General features: G+C 47.9%; 1 protein-coding gene across 1 annotated transcript in view; it reads right to left on the bottom strand.

Moving 5' to 3' along the window:
- Positions 1-15,279, bottom strand: part of LOC144728304 (eukaryotic translation initiation factor 4 gamma 1-like) — a 135,377-nt gene that overhangs the window by 67,168 nt on the left and 52,930 nt on the right. The window contains 1 exon segment of the mRNA XM_078607637.1: positions 14,591-14,698. Within this exon segment, the coding sequence (XP_078463763.1) occupies positions 14,591-14,698 (108 nt within the window).

Genomic DNA, 15,279 nt, shown 5'->3' with positions numbered 1-15,279 from the left:
CATGGTATTACACATGGGGACCAATGGAGGCAGGGCAAGTGGACCAGAGGGCACGATAGAAATCGAGACACATGGGTCACAATGTGCAAGTGGGTGGGACACGCAGGGTGCCGAAACGGAACACAGGTGCAAACGGAGGACAAACACCGCTCTAGTTATATCGAGGGAAACGCAAACCCTGCACTGGGGGGGGCAGCACTCAAGAGCTTCACGGAGGGATTGCCTTTTAATGGCTGGAAACGGTTGGAGAGCCCGAGCATCTCAACCCACGGTGCGCGCTGGCTCCCACCTGGTGAAGTGAAATGTTCCTTGTATATTCATTCACGGTCATTCACACGATGTTACGCATGCCAATAGATTGTGCGAGTGCATTACCATCAAAATTACCACCACCACCCATCATCATCATGACCACCACCATCATGACCACAATCACCACCACAGGGTTGGCTACATATGGTGACAAAGAAGTTCAACATGCATACCCTCATTCCAATGCTCCACGAGTCCTCGACACTCAATGCCAAGAAACCCCTTCTCCACTGCTTCACACGCCCGCTGTAGATACTAATAATCTGCAACCCTTAATGAACTCAACTCCTTCCCAAATTATTCCCTTCGGTGCCTTTCAAGCTACAAAATGTCAGCATTATCCAGTTCTGACATCAATGCGCTTAAACACCGTTTGGAAATCGTTAAAAGCTTTATAGTTATACTAGCGGTAAGTACCCGGCGTTGCTCGGGCGAAAAAGGCAGACACACACATGGACTTACACACAGACATCGACCCACACACATAGAAACACATCGACTTAGACACACACACACATATGGTTAAACCCAGGATAGATCGTTAGCAGGCCAGCCTAAATGTTTGTAACTGGCGAAGATGTTCCATTAGGGGGGTGCACGCTTCGCAAGCGTAGAGAAGGGAGGGAATTACCGTGGCCGAGAAGACCTGGAGCTTCATGCGCAGCGAGAGACCAGGTAGCTTCCACACAGCGTAACGCAGCCGATGAAAAGAGAATAGCGCTCGACTGATTTGGAGTGAGACCTCTGCTGTTAAACCGGAGCCGGTCATGAGCACACTGGCCAGGTATGGGAATCTCTCCGATCTCTCCACAACTGCCGCATCACCAATTGTGAGTTGTGGGGGTGGATTGTCGGATGGTACAAAATACCCAGGCAGGTGCTTAGTTTTGGTGGGGCTGATGGTAAGGCCCCACCTCTTAGTGGCAAGCTCCAGGTTCAGCAGCAGTGAGCAGCAATCACCAGAGCATGGGCATACATAACATGGTTGAACAATAGGGAGGCATCCCTTGACCGCACACGGGCATCGGATCAGCCTCCCATTGTATCTGTACCTTATGGTTTCCTCGGGTACAGCCATTGAAGGCTTCACGAACTACGTGGTCAAAAGATATGTTAAATAATGTGTAGCCAGAGGACATCCCTGTCACACCCCAAGGTGTAGAGGGAATGGCTCTGACTGACGGCCACGTAGTTTGACGCGGGGCCGCTCACCATCATGAAGGTCCTTAAGGATTGTGAGCTAAGTTTGAGGGACTCCGAAAGCATGAAGAATAACCCAGAGGCCAGGCCTACTGATGGTATCATAGGCCTTGAGCAGGTCAATAAAGCACATACATTCACTCACACGCACACATGGACCTACAGACACGCAAAGAAATGGACTTACACTGACTGACATGGAGCCATGCACAAAAAGCGACCAACACAGACGCCCATGGACTGACACACACACACATATGGACTCACACACGCATAGACATGCACTTTAGATACACACACATGGAGTTACACACATATATCGACGTACACACATACAGCGATTCACACACACACACACAGACTCACACACAGACATACGTGGACTCACACACACATATGTACTTACACACATCCATATCGACTAAGACACACACACATGGACTTACACACACATACATAGACTTGCACACACATTGCCCTACACACACACATACACATATGGACTGTGACACACAGACATCTACTTTAGATACAGACACATGGATTAACACACATCGACTTACACACACACACATCGAGTGACACACACATGTATGGACTTACACATGTGGACTAACACACACGTATGGACTGACACACACATACACATCGACGTACACACATACACATGGACTGACACACATAGACACACAAACGCACATTGACTTACACACTCAGATGGAGCCATGCACACACATTGACTCACACACACGCATTGACTTACACACACGCATCGAGTGAAACACACACGTATGGACTTACACACACGTGGACTAACACACACTGCGACTGATACGCATACAAATGGACTGACACACACAAACACTTGTACGTACACACACACACGGGCGTTGTCCATTTGAAAAAGACAGACACATACATGGACTTACACACAGACATGGACCCACACACATAGAAACCCATCGACTTACACACACAGGCATCGACTTTAGGCACACGCATGTAGTTTCTGCACACGGACATTATAATAGTAATACAGTATTAGGCTACTTATTAGTTTCATAATAGTAAAGAATGAAGCAGAGTTATGTGCACACAAACATTATCATTGTAATATTTGTAAACTTATTTGTTTAATAATAGTAACCAATAAACCCGAGTTGTTAGCGAAAGATTCAATAAAATTGTACTTGACATTGGCGTGGTGACGCCTCGTCCCGTGCAGAGCCCGCGGCCTCGCCTAGATTGGCAAGCCGGAGGAGGTGAGACGTTGCCAGGCTGCGAGCTGGGCCGCTACCCCCCCCCACCATCCCCCCGGCCGAGGCAGAATAATACTATGTAAGCACTTAAATAATATTAAATTAATATCTAAGGACTTTATATCAGTAACTGCACGCATTGGGATGGGGGGGGGGGGGGAAGAGGACATCACACTGTGAAGAGAAATCGGCAGCGTGATGTGTATATTTATTTCATGTTAAACGCGTAAAATAAAATGTCCCCCATGAGCTGGAGGCAACGCGCATCACTTGGCAGAGTCCGCCCCCCCCAGGCAATTGTCGTGAGTTGGTACGGTCGATGTCTCGCAATAAGTAAATAATGAAAATAAGAATGCCACTAATTCGTTAATTAAACGACTTTAAAATTTATGGACGTGAAAACGGAATAGCCTATTCCCACCGCGGGGCTTAGGGTGTGCTGGCTGGCAAGTTATTTCGGTCTTAAACCCAAACGTCCGAGAGCCAAATCCCCCGCAAGCTCGAGCGCGCGGAGACTTTTATATACAGTGATGATGATGATACCTCGGTTCACGAACACTTCTGTTCATGAACAACTCGGTTCACGAACAGAAAAGTTCATAAAAATATGCTCCGGTTCACGAACTCCGCTTCGGTTCACGAACAGGAGCCGCGGCCATTTTAATGCTAATTCCAGGCTGTCACATGGTCGTGACTTCCTGTAGGAAGATCGTGGAGAGAAGAAGAGACGCAGAAAGAAGTAGTGCGAGTACTGTGAAGACACTTTCAGTGACTTTTTGCTTTTTAGCACATACAGTACTGTACTGTACAATACTGTACTTACTGTATTGTACAGTTCACCCGTTTGAGTGCTTACTGAAGTCATCTCAAGCAAGGTTAGTGTTCTCTCTTTATACATTACTATACTGTACAGTACTAATGTGTATTGTAATTTGTTTCATATTTTTGTGCTTCAAAAACCAAAAAAAAAGGTCAGAACGGATTAACCGGATTTACATTGAACCCTATGGGAAAATGTGCCTCGGTTCACGACCAATTACGGACATTAAAAAATGCAGTGACATCGTTCCCAAATTGGAAGCTTGTGCTTGATGCATCAGCATCGCTCGGGACAAGCATGGCCACGTTTAAACAGCTGGGGAGAATGGACCACTCACAACAACTATTTTGCTTTCACCAACTCACACTGTCCAACGTTAAGTGAAATATCCTGCGTGAGCCGCATGGTGTGAGGAGGGGGACTTCATCATCCAGTGGATTGACAAAGGGCTGTACGTACATAAACACTGCATGTACGTTTCCTCCCATTGCTAAAATAAACCATGTCCACTGGTCTTGGCCAAACATCCCCAATGTTGAAAATTTAGCTGAAAATGTCCTAAACTTGGATTACACACAGCAGCATTGCCCTCTACTGCAAACACTTGGCAGCACCCTCCCTTAGAGGGAGTCTTGAGGATTTCCCGGGTAAACAAGTAGTACCAAAAAAACTAATACAAAACATGTGTCTCACCGTAGCATTTTGTCCTGCGAAAACATGTACACGTGTGCGAAAAAGTCTCAAATAATTTCACAGCACAGACCATGTGTGGAGGGAACGAGGGTCACAGAGCCAGCTTCTCACCCAACGGCCGACAGCTTTGCACAAGACATGCGCATGCTGCCAAGCTAGGAGAATTGCAAATCTTTGTCTGGATCACAAGAGGGGCGAGTGAACGGCGATTCAACTCGAAACCCTTGGTCACTTTATTACAATGCACAGCTGGCCTTTTCGGCGGTCACGTAATCTTTCTAACGCCTGTAAAATTGTACGATTACTAAACAATTGCCGACATGGACCGTGACTGAAGCCGTGTCTGCCTCCGTAATTATTTGGCACCAGGTCATTTAGAGCTGGCAAGAGATTAGGTTGTTGTGCGTTCGCACGCGCACGCACACACGTGCTCGCACACACGAGCACGCGTTGCATATTTTCACACGGGTCTGGCTACCGTACAAAATGGGAGCGAATATGCACACTGTATGATCGTGTTCACATGGAGTGTAGGACAGACCTCAACAGATGCCGCTTAAAAGCAACGTTGACATTTCCAAACACGTGTGCAGTCTGGATATTAGAGTGGTAACCAACCTTAGCAGCGTTAATACCGTGGGCTCCACACGGCTAGCGGCTTGTCAAACACAAGTCCGGTGGAAATATAAACGATGTGGCGTGTCATACCTTGGGTGGTCAAAATAGACTTGAGAAACGCATCATGGTGTTTTATTCGGCGCTAAACATGTAAACAAGTTAAATGGCAGTGCCAAACAAGAAAGTAATCATTAGCTAGGCCAATCTTAGGCCCCAAATAGGGTGTGATGAGACATCACTGCAGGGTTAACTATTTGCTAAACGCTCACTAAATGTTATACATTTGTAGTGACATCGCGGACGTCACTGTGTAATGCCGGCCCGAGAGAGGCACGGCGTGCGATGTATTGACATCGCGGGCACCACGTATGTGGGTGCAGTACCGGCCCTGGAGGGGCTCGGTGAGCGCTGACTGACAGCGCTGGATGGCACCACGCTCTGCGTGCAGTGCCGACCCCTACAGGACAGGTCGTAAGAGTGCCGGCCACGGGAATGGGGTTAAACTAAGGGCCATTGCACTCTGGTTGACCGCGAAGGACACGTGACTGGTAAAGTCTACACAGGGCCCCCAAGTGGGGGCTAATGGTGGTCACGTGTCAGGTCCGAGATCCTGCTAGAAGATTCTAGAAGGTGGTCGTGGCCAAGGGTGGAGCCAGCCACGCCAGAGGCATTAATAAATGTTGATTTGAAGCTTTCGTGACTGCAGGAATCCACTCTTTGGTTCTTTCGGTAAAGTCACGTAGGTAAAAAATTTAATAAAATAGACCACAACGTTTTGGCGCAACACAAGCGTCCGTCATCAGGTGGGAAAGCATGGTCTGCTGCTGATGCAGACTGTTTTAAAAGTCTGCAACAGTCTGCATCAGCAGCAGACCATGTTTTCCCACCTGATGACGGACGCTTGTGTTGCGCTCAAAACGTCGTGATCTATTTTATACCTACGTGACTTTACCTAAAGAACAAAAGAGTATTAATAAATGTTTTGCCTCCAAAGAGTACGTCTGCGACTCGGTTGAATCCACTACATATTCATGAAAGCCTGATGACACAAGCCCAAGCGATGCAGAAACAGCAACACGAGCCAATGCTTACTTCTGATGCCATCACCACGGAGATGTCCCCACGCTACTCACAAGGCTCCGTGAGAACGAAAAACTGCCTACAGGCGGTACCGAACTCACGCCCGAATGCACTATCAATTTGATATGTTGGATTGCCAGAGGTGCGCGCTTTTAAAAGCAATCCAACAAAACACAACAAATAAAATCAGCCACCTGCTGGCTGCATAACAAATGTATACAATACCAAACTGAGTTAATCACAATCATTTTTGGCTTTTTTTATTTAAATTTGGTGAATGGCTGAGCTTCCCTATACTTTTTACTGTTGTGTTTGTCTCGTTTGTTCTTGTCACTTTCTGACCTGCCCCTACTTGACATCTGTGAAAAAGAGCGTCATAGCTCATTGGATTCTTCCAGTATAAATAAAGATTCTGATTCTAAAACATTTGACGAATGAACAAAGTGGAACCTGTGATGCGTTGATCCCTCCACCGACTCGTTCCTAGAATGAAGAATTAACCAAATTATATTTAGGGCAATGCCGAGCCAAGACGCCTCTGGAGCACCAACCTCGCCACACCTGGCTGCAGCAGTATCCACGTGTTCCTCCTCCTCCTCCATACAACACACAGCACCCGTGGTGGTGGTGACCAGAAATATCTCACGTGGGCTCATGTGCCAATCAAATAAAACTAATCTATTTTAATTTTACCAGGTAAGGCCCAGAGCTTTATAGCTTTCTCAGAAGTGACAAGGCCATCACATTCGAAATGGAGGGAAAAACCCGGAGGACCCAGAGAAAGTCCATGCAACCACGGCGAAAACAAGCAAAATCCAAATAGACATGCATCAGGGTCGGGATCGAACCCACAACCTCCTGAATACCAGATGAGGAAGATGTTAAACAAAATCACCTCACCAAGCCTTTCAAAGCATGTGTTGGATGCAGTATAAATGTTAACTTTATTGCTGATGGTTAAACGATTCAACATCTACGACAAATGACCCTTTGATTAAATAATTATAGTCCCATGTTAAGATCTTGTACAAATGAAAACCTATTCAATACTCGTCATTTCATCTGATAATAATTTCACCATTCATTCACAGCTCATTTGTGGACATGGGCAAAAGAGAAAATGCCGCGGACTTAAATAGCCATGACTAAATATTAATGCCATAAGAGCCTTTACACCTTTTCCTTAACCTCCAGAGTACATAACGGTGACACGTTGCAAATTGCATTTAATTTTTATTCACACGCATTTCCCATAAGTGCTCAAGTGGCCTTCTTAGGTTGCTACATCACAGGGAGCTTCTAGCCCCTGTGAAGATCTAGATGGGTGGCTCACAAAGGAAGGCCCCAAATTAATTTCCTTTCAGACAACTGGTGCAATTAATCTCCCCCTGAGGATTATTGTCATCTTGGCCTACAGCAGCCGATCCCACAGGGGAAAGCCCCTCTCTCTCGCTCAATCACCTCTCTCTCGCTCCATCGCCCACACCGGACCCCTAACAGCTCCAGCTTTTATTTTACCAATTAAAAGCTCAGCCTGGTTCGAGCGTTCACAAAGAGGTCTCCCCCATTTCCCACAAACACAGGGCATTATTAAAAATATACACCATCTGTCATCATTATATATACACTGTACGCACAGAAACTCTAACACACGCTTAACACATTGGCTAATACGAGCTTGGCGATGGTGTCATGCCCAGAGAAAAATGTGAATGGTGACCAATGTAAACTAATTCATCAACCCAAATTAAACAAAGGTCATGTGTACATTGACTAGCGGTAATCGGGAGAGAGGAATCCTCGGCTTTAAGAGAGCTTACCTGCTTCTCATGCTGAGGCCATCACAGCTGAGAGACTTGTCTAAACACCCACTTACTCAAAAGCCACACTCAGCAAAAACAACGGGTGCTCACAGGTGATCATTAACGCAACCTAACCTCAAGCGATCAGTCAGCATTAGTGGTCTTAATAGATATTTCAGCCGTAAAAATTGGGGTTTGTAGAGAAATCTCATTTATATAAAAAAAAATCCTGTGTCCGGGGATAAAGTAGAGAGTTAATAACGCATTGCAGTCCTAAACACTTGCCCTGATCATGCTGCCATGCTAACGTGGGCATTGGCTACAGCAGGCGGGCGGTAAACAACATCGCGTGGTATGTGCAGCCTTAGGGCCCGTGGTCCACGTTCAAATTGGGACACTTGGCGAGCGAGAAATGCTACCGCTCGGCAACGGGGTTTTGTTTTCATGGGCACTGGGGGGCTCTAGAATTTCAACGACCGCGATCGCTCACTTCAGTTTTTATCCAATTGTTTGATTTGAACCGCTTCCCCAGTCACCGACGAGACGCGGCTCGCACCGCACAAAAGGGTGCCGACAGACATCCACCCACACAGGCAGTCAGCCAGTGCACAACAACCACGTGGGTCTTTGACGAGAAACCCCCACTTTCAAATCAAGGGATGCTCTCCGAGCAAAAGGTTTCGCTGCCCCACCCCCTTCCTGTTTCTGAGTTTCTGAAGGAGGCCTTTGCTTGCCAACTCAGCCAGCCTTTCCTTCCCCCCGTCACCTGAGCGTACGGTCATGGTCGCATCATGCCTACACCATCGCAGCATTCAGCAGGTTTAAGAGGCAGCTGGGTGCTTCGATAGAGGTGGTGCGGGGTGAGGAGGGTCAGAGGGAGGGTTATTAGTACCTGGTGGTGCAGCGCACGGGAACCATGTGGGAGCTTTATTCCAGGGAGCACAAGGGGTGCGGGCAGGTAGGGGAGAGAGCAGAGGAGCCAGGGTAACGACAAGGGCAAGAGAACACCACAGGTAGGACAGAAGGGGGTGGAACAGGTGGGAACAGGATTTAAACCACTTGTCACAAACCTCTTGGAAGCGCTCGAGAGAGCAGGTTAGTTACGCAGCGCATCACAACCACACCGTACGCACACCTGTGGGAACGCCGCGACGACGGCAAATCCCGTTTGGATCAAACCATAATGTCGCTGTGACGCCATTACAATGCCATAACACCGTTTTAACCTGTGGAAAAGACAAAGCCACTTCTCGCTCTCAGACCTGGATTCATGCGACTGGGTTTCTGGTTGCGGCAGAGACTGGGCAAGCCATCAGGGCGAGCCTTAAACAGCGGAGCTTAGATCGAGCCAGTCATCTCTCCGGCCCCATGAGCTCGTTACATGACACGTACGTGCGCACCCACTTTGTCAATTCGCTGCTAGCTGAGGGCCTTCCCGCACCGTGGGTGTTAGTTGACATACTTCACCACGCTGGTCAGTGAACATGGCGGACATGGGAAGCCAAGTACAGCACAACAATGGAATGTCCTGCAGTGCCCTCTGCTGTCCACCACGAAGGCCTGCAGCCCGATGGTAACACCGGGGCGAGTAACATCTTACCACCGTGTGCGCCACGATGGCAAGATGTTAAATACCTCACCTGGTATACAGGAGGCTGTGGGTTCGATCCCGACCCTGATGCCTGCTGTATATTTGTAGTTTGCATGTTCTCCCCGTGGCCGCTTGGATTTTTGTCCGGGTCCTACGGTTTTTCCCTCCACATTTAGAATCTCCATGCATTTATAGTATTTGGCTGCTATAAATGTCCACGTGATAAGATACTTCATTGAAGCTATCTATTGTGACCAGGTTACTTCTAAACACAGAAACGAAGCAAACTTGAGCCTGGATAGCACTCACATGGGCGACCACCACGCACAAGCTTGACTAACATCATCCTTTGCCAGTATCAAAATATGAGAATAGGTTTTCACCTCTTCCTGGCAACAAAAAAGGTGTTGAGATGTTAAAACACCAAACTGAAACCTTTCACAAGGAACGCCTTTTGGCGTCCTCTGGTCCAACACCGTTCGAGACTATGCTCGAAAGAAAGCTGTCTCTGGTGTGGACCAATCAGTTTCAAAGAATGCATATATATTCAGAGTATGTTTTTTGTTTGCATTCTGACCACAAGTATTGTGGTTAATGCAGAAAATGATTCCTTGTAAAAGGTTTTAGTTTGGTGTTTTAACACCTGTTTTGTTGCCAGAAAAAAGGGGAAAACCTATTCTCAAGCTTGACCAACTTTTGTTATCTGATTAAGACTGAGTGCATTTTCGGCGATTTGGTCATCGGCGCCGCACGGTTTAGGGAATCCGTCCGTGTCGTGCCACTGCTCGCGACAGGGAAGCCGCAGCGAGTAGCAGGCACGGGATCCTGCTGGCACAGAGCCGCATTTGGACCTTCACCTTGACGGTTGCGACGCTCGCTCTCCGTGCAGCGAGATCACCGCACGGTAACAAAAAGCAAATTGCAGAAGTCGCCTCACAAGCGTGCCCCATACAGACGGCATCAGCCCCTGGTGTTTCACTATTTTTCAACAAAAATATCTATGCTTATTGGTTCAGGCGCAGCAGCTCACTAAAGAGATTACCTTCTGGGTGCTAGGGATGCACAATGGAGAGCCAAACTAGGGGCAGTAGGTGGTCGCGTGAATGTACGTGACACCAGGGGTCACAGGACTTTGCCTCCGCTACAGTGATTGAAAGTCTAAATTAGTGGAGTCTTGCTACATTAACCAAGTTGCTCAGTCACGCATGCCTTGATAATAATCCCCACACTTCCATGCGCATAATTCTCCTCTGCGGACTGCAACGTTAAAACAATTCCCTCTACATCTCCCAATTAGAAACGGCCCCCATCCACCACGTAACATTCCTCGCACGGGTGTGGAATCCATCTTGAACAGAATGCTTTTCACCATCACGCGCTGCTGCTTCGCACACCCATACTGCTGCAATGCGGCGCCCGGACAAACGGCAACGCCCCGGTCACTCAATCAATCGCGCACAATGCCCCAGGAATGTGCGCGCGCGAGCTCATTCGGCCAGGGTGAGGGTCATCACACCTTGCCCTGCTACCCACCCAGTCTTCAGGGGACTGGCACTAACCTAAATGGGCACCATCGTCTCTCCACCGCAACAGCCAAGACCACCAGGCTCATTCAACTCGACTTCGGCGGCGTCAAGATGTGCACGATCCAGGAGGATAGGTTTGGGGAAAACACCACGCTGCTCACGGCTACTGAAACCCCTTGTGAATCGGGTGCCCAAGCCTTCAGACTTTGCGTCACTGAAAAAGAGCTATATAGCTCAGTGGACTTAGTTTTTTCGACAGAAGCTAAGCAAAATCTTTAGCCTAGAAAGCACTCGCATGGGCGACCACCACGCACAAGATTGCTTTGCTTCTGTCATCTCATTTGGTCATCGACGCCGCATGGTTTACGGGAATCCATCCGTGTCGTGCCACGGCCTGCGACAGGGAAAGCCACTGCCGCCGCCCGCAGCTGTTACTCCACGGGACACTTGGAATGCACTTGGGGGAGTGTTAAGAAAATCTTTGAGAGTCAACATGGAACACGCCGCTAATTAACAATGGGTAATTGCTGCATTTTTCAACGGTCAGACGTGGATTAATTCTAGATTTGAAGCTTTCGTGACTGCAAGGAATCATATTCTTAGGTTTTTTTTCGGTAAAGTCACGTAGGTAAAACATCAAAATTAATGAAAATAAAATAATAAAATAAAACAGCTAATCTGGCTGTGACGGTCCCACCTGATGACGGAGACTTGTGTTGCCTCCGAAACGTCGTGATTTTTGTTTTATTTTATTTTCATTAATTTTGATGTTTTACCTACGTGACTTTACCGAAAAAAAACCTAAGAATAAGACGTGGATTAGTATTTTAAATATTTAATGTTGATTTTAAGCGGGATTTAATTATTTTCTAATTCTCAATATGGTTTACATTTTAACGGTTGTTGTCAGAATACAGCGATGTTTATATCCGGTCAAGAGAATAAGTTGATGGAGACTGGTTTCTGGAACGTAAGTCAACAGCCATGTGTCCACACGTTTAGGTCCCAGCGGAAACCAACGAGCATCACCTACCCCACCGCTATGTGGCACTCTCTCATGCTCCGTCGACTGCCTGATTGTTTGTTTAGCACTGTATAACCACTACCATGTGGCTCTCTCGATTCGCACTCGTGCTCTTTGCAATGCTGGGGGGGGGGGCTCAGTGCTACGCCACTGGGCAAGAGTTTCCCAAGCCATCAAACGACGTGTCATCTGTTTATGAGTTTATGCATTCGTTCCTGAAGTGTTGCATTTTGTTCAACATTTAATCCACACAAACCATTAAGGAGAGAACACCAAAGCACATTTAGAACTCCCAAAAAGCTTGAGGAACCATCTGCATTCTAAACCAGAAGCCACTAAAGCGACAACACTTCAGGTTACGCACCCCAAATATCAACTAAAAGAGCACACACACCGTATCAAGTACAACCTTTCAACAAGTGTATCCATCACAATAACGAGGGGGTCTGGCTGGCCAGAGCCACCGCAAAATATTAAATGAGACACGCGCTCCCGCATCGTGACGACGACTGTGCCCTTGTCACCCGCATCCACTTATTATAAGCGCCGTCCTGAGAATAATCCCCGACATGTCTTAATCACGCCCCTACCATGAGCGTTCTTGCGGCTCCCATTCCCCCTGACGTCTTACGCAATGCGTAATCGGCCAAGGTGCCTCATTTCAAGGAGATAAGACGAGCAGAAGCAGGCTCCGCGCGTTTGAAGGCAGGTCTCGCAAATTCAGGGCAAGGTTGAAGGAGCACGGTGTAATTCGTGGCTGTAGACTTAATGTGGCCAAATGGAAATACCGTGAGGTCCGTGCCATCTGGGGCACCACGATGGCGGGATGTTAACTACCTCACCTGGTATACAAGAGGTTGTGGGTTCAATCCCGACAAGACGCCTGTATATTTGGAGTTTGCGTGTCTCTCCTTGGTCGCGTGGATATTTCTCCAGGTCCTCCGGTTTCTCCCTCCATATTTAGTAAACATGCGTTGGGAGCATTTGGGCGCTATCACTTTGTTGAGCTATCATTTGTGATGGCCACATCGCTTCTGAAAGAGCTATATAGCAGTTTTCATAGTTTTAGTTCCGATTACAAGACATCAGGACAGGCACCAAGCTGCTTGAGCCTCCCTGCTGTGTGTGTGGGGCAGGGATCAAAACAAATGTCTCTACTGCCAACAGATGATTCACATTACACACATTCCTGCTTGGGACTGGAATTTGTTTACATGCCACACCCCTTCCAACCCCCACCCGAGTAATCAAAGCATCCCCTGCAAGCATCCAGAACTGTAGCCTTGTTCAGCAATACTCAGGGAATACTGCAGAGCAAGGGAGGTTGGATTGTTGGGCACTTGCGACGAGATGGCTAGGTGGAAACTGGGCCATCGTTCTGAATGCCACGCAGAGTATCCGAATGCGCAGGCGGGATGCCTCCCATTGAAATGAACTGCATTGATGAGAATACACGGTATGTACGTCACAGTACACCCAGTGCGCTTATACACACGTGTACGGGTGGCATTATACTGAATGGACATTCACATTAGCTTTACAGGGTTGAAAATTTATATATTTTTTCTCCACATGACACTTTTTACTGTGAATTTAAAGCTCACGTTAGGGACGGGTCTCGTAACTTTACTTTGTACTCTAGCGGATTTGTCCAACTTTAGTCATATCGCCCATAAGTTTAGGGTGCACCAGACTTTCCGGAGCATCCTAGAAGCAAGTATCGATGGCAACAACAACCCATTGGGATCGAAAGGTGGATAAGACTAAAGTAATTGTGGACCCCTCATCAAGACAACCGTTAATTTGCTGTGTTTTTTTTATCACTAAACCCCTGAGGGGATGTGGGGGGAGTCTGAGCGTGGCAAGTCAGTCTTCTTCATTTTTGCGTGAAGCAGTCATTGCCCAGAATGCGTTAGCTCTGCACGTCTCCTCCAGGCTTTACTGCAAAACAAGCTTCTCAATCACGTCCACAGCGGAGGAGCACACGACCGTGTCACACCCCTCCACACCAGAGTTAACACCATTCACAACTTTCCCAAGATTTGGGGGGGGGGGGGGGGAGAAACAATGAGGCAGCAGAGTGGACCTCAGCTGATAAGCCAGACAGAATGAGTGTTGGAGCCTACATGCATGAATAGAAATGGCTTCTGAAAGCACACACGGAGCATTAAAAGAGGAGGGAGCGGTGTCACACTCGCGAGGGAACACTCCATGGGGACAAGGGGCGGCACCGTGTGGCTCCGGAGCCATACGCGGGGCTCTTTAAGGACTGCTTTGTGGCTCCCGACACCATCATTCCCAAGTGAAAAACCCCTCCTAATTATTTTATATAAGCGGTGAACGTAAAAAAGCCAACAATTATTTGTAATGCGTCATTACAAATCACTGTGCATGTGCCATTCTTAAAACAGGGGTTACAAAACGTACGGTTTGATGTTATTCATACAGTACCGTCTTGTATTCGCACGCATTGCGGCTTTCGAATTTTTTTTACCGAATTCTAAGAAAATGGATCTTCTTTGTTATTTTGGGTTTCCGGCACCCTGTCCCCTGAACCCTCCAGACTACAAAAAGCAAAACAAAGACGTGTGGAGAGGCGCAGGAGTCTGCCGGTCGGGCGGCAGCGTGGGGGGGGGGGTGTAGGAAGCGTGGGGAGCAACGTTACCTGCCGCGTTTGGGGAGCCTGCGTATTCATGGGGGGCGGCTGCTGTGTCGGCGGGGCAGCCTGGAACACTAAGGACGGAGGGCCAGCTTGACTGGCTGTGTACGGGTGCTGCACACACACACGCACGCACACACACACAGGTTGACACGTACACACAAAACAAAGACAAAGACCCCACCGTATAGCCTTAGACTGTTGGGGCAATTGATGTTAGCGAGCACCGATGAAGGCCAACATGGCACACGAGGGGGTAGGTGACCAACACCACGCCCGGCCGCCTTTGTCTCCCAAGTGGCGATATTTTACACAATGCACCAGGTACTAATTTGAGGCCGAGTCTACTTAGGGGAAGCCCAGAACCAGTTCTAATAATTGTCACTGGTGTTGGTCATGAGCGGGAATCAAACTCAGGTAGCCGGGTTCATAGCGCAGCGCGCTAACCACTACACGACCGCTCCCCACAAAAGGAAGGTATGCTTGTAAGACAATTTCCGAAAGATGTTAATCTTTTGTAGATGACAGTACGTCTGCCTCACCACATTAGGTCGACTCAGTCTCAAATGAGTGCCACTGGGGAGAGAAAAGCAGTCAAACGTGTTGCTGGCCACTCACCCCCTTGTGTACCGTGGCGGCCTTCATCACTTGCCCTAACCGTCTGTCAAAGGCTATAAAGGGGATCTTTATCTTTG

The sequence above is a fragment of the Lampetra planeri genome, chromosome 28 (assembly GCF_965212315.1).
Source record: "Lampetra planeri chromosome 28, kcLamPlan1.2.h2, whole genome shotgun sequence".
NCBI lineage: Eukaryota > Metazoa > Chordata > Hyperoartia > Petromyzontiformes > Petromyzontidae > Lampetra > Lampetra planeri.
Note: the sequence above shows the minus strand (reverse complement) of the source record. Positions and strands in the feature narration are given on the sequence as shown.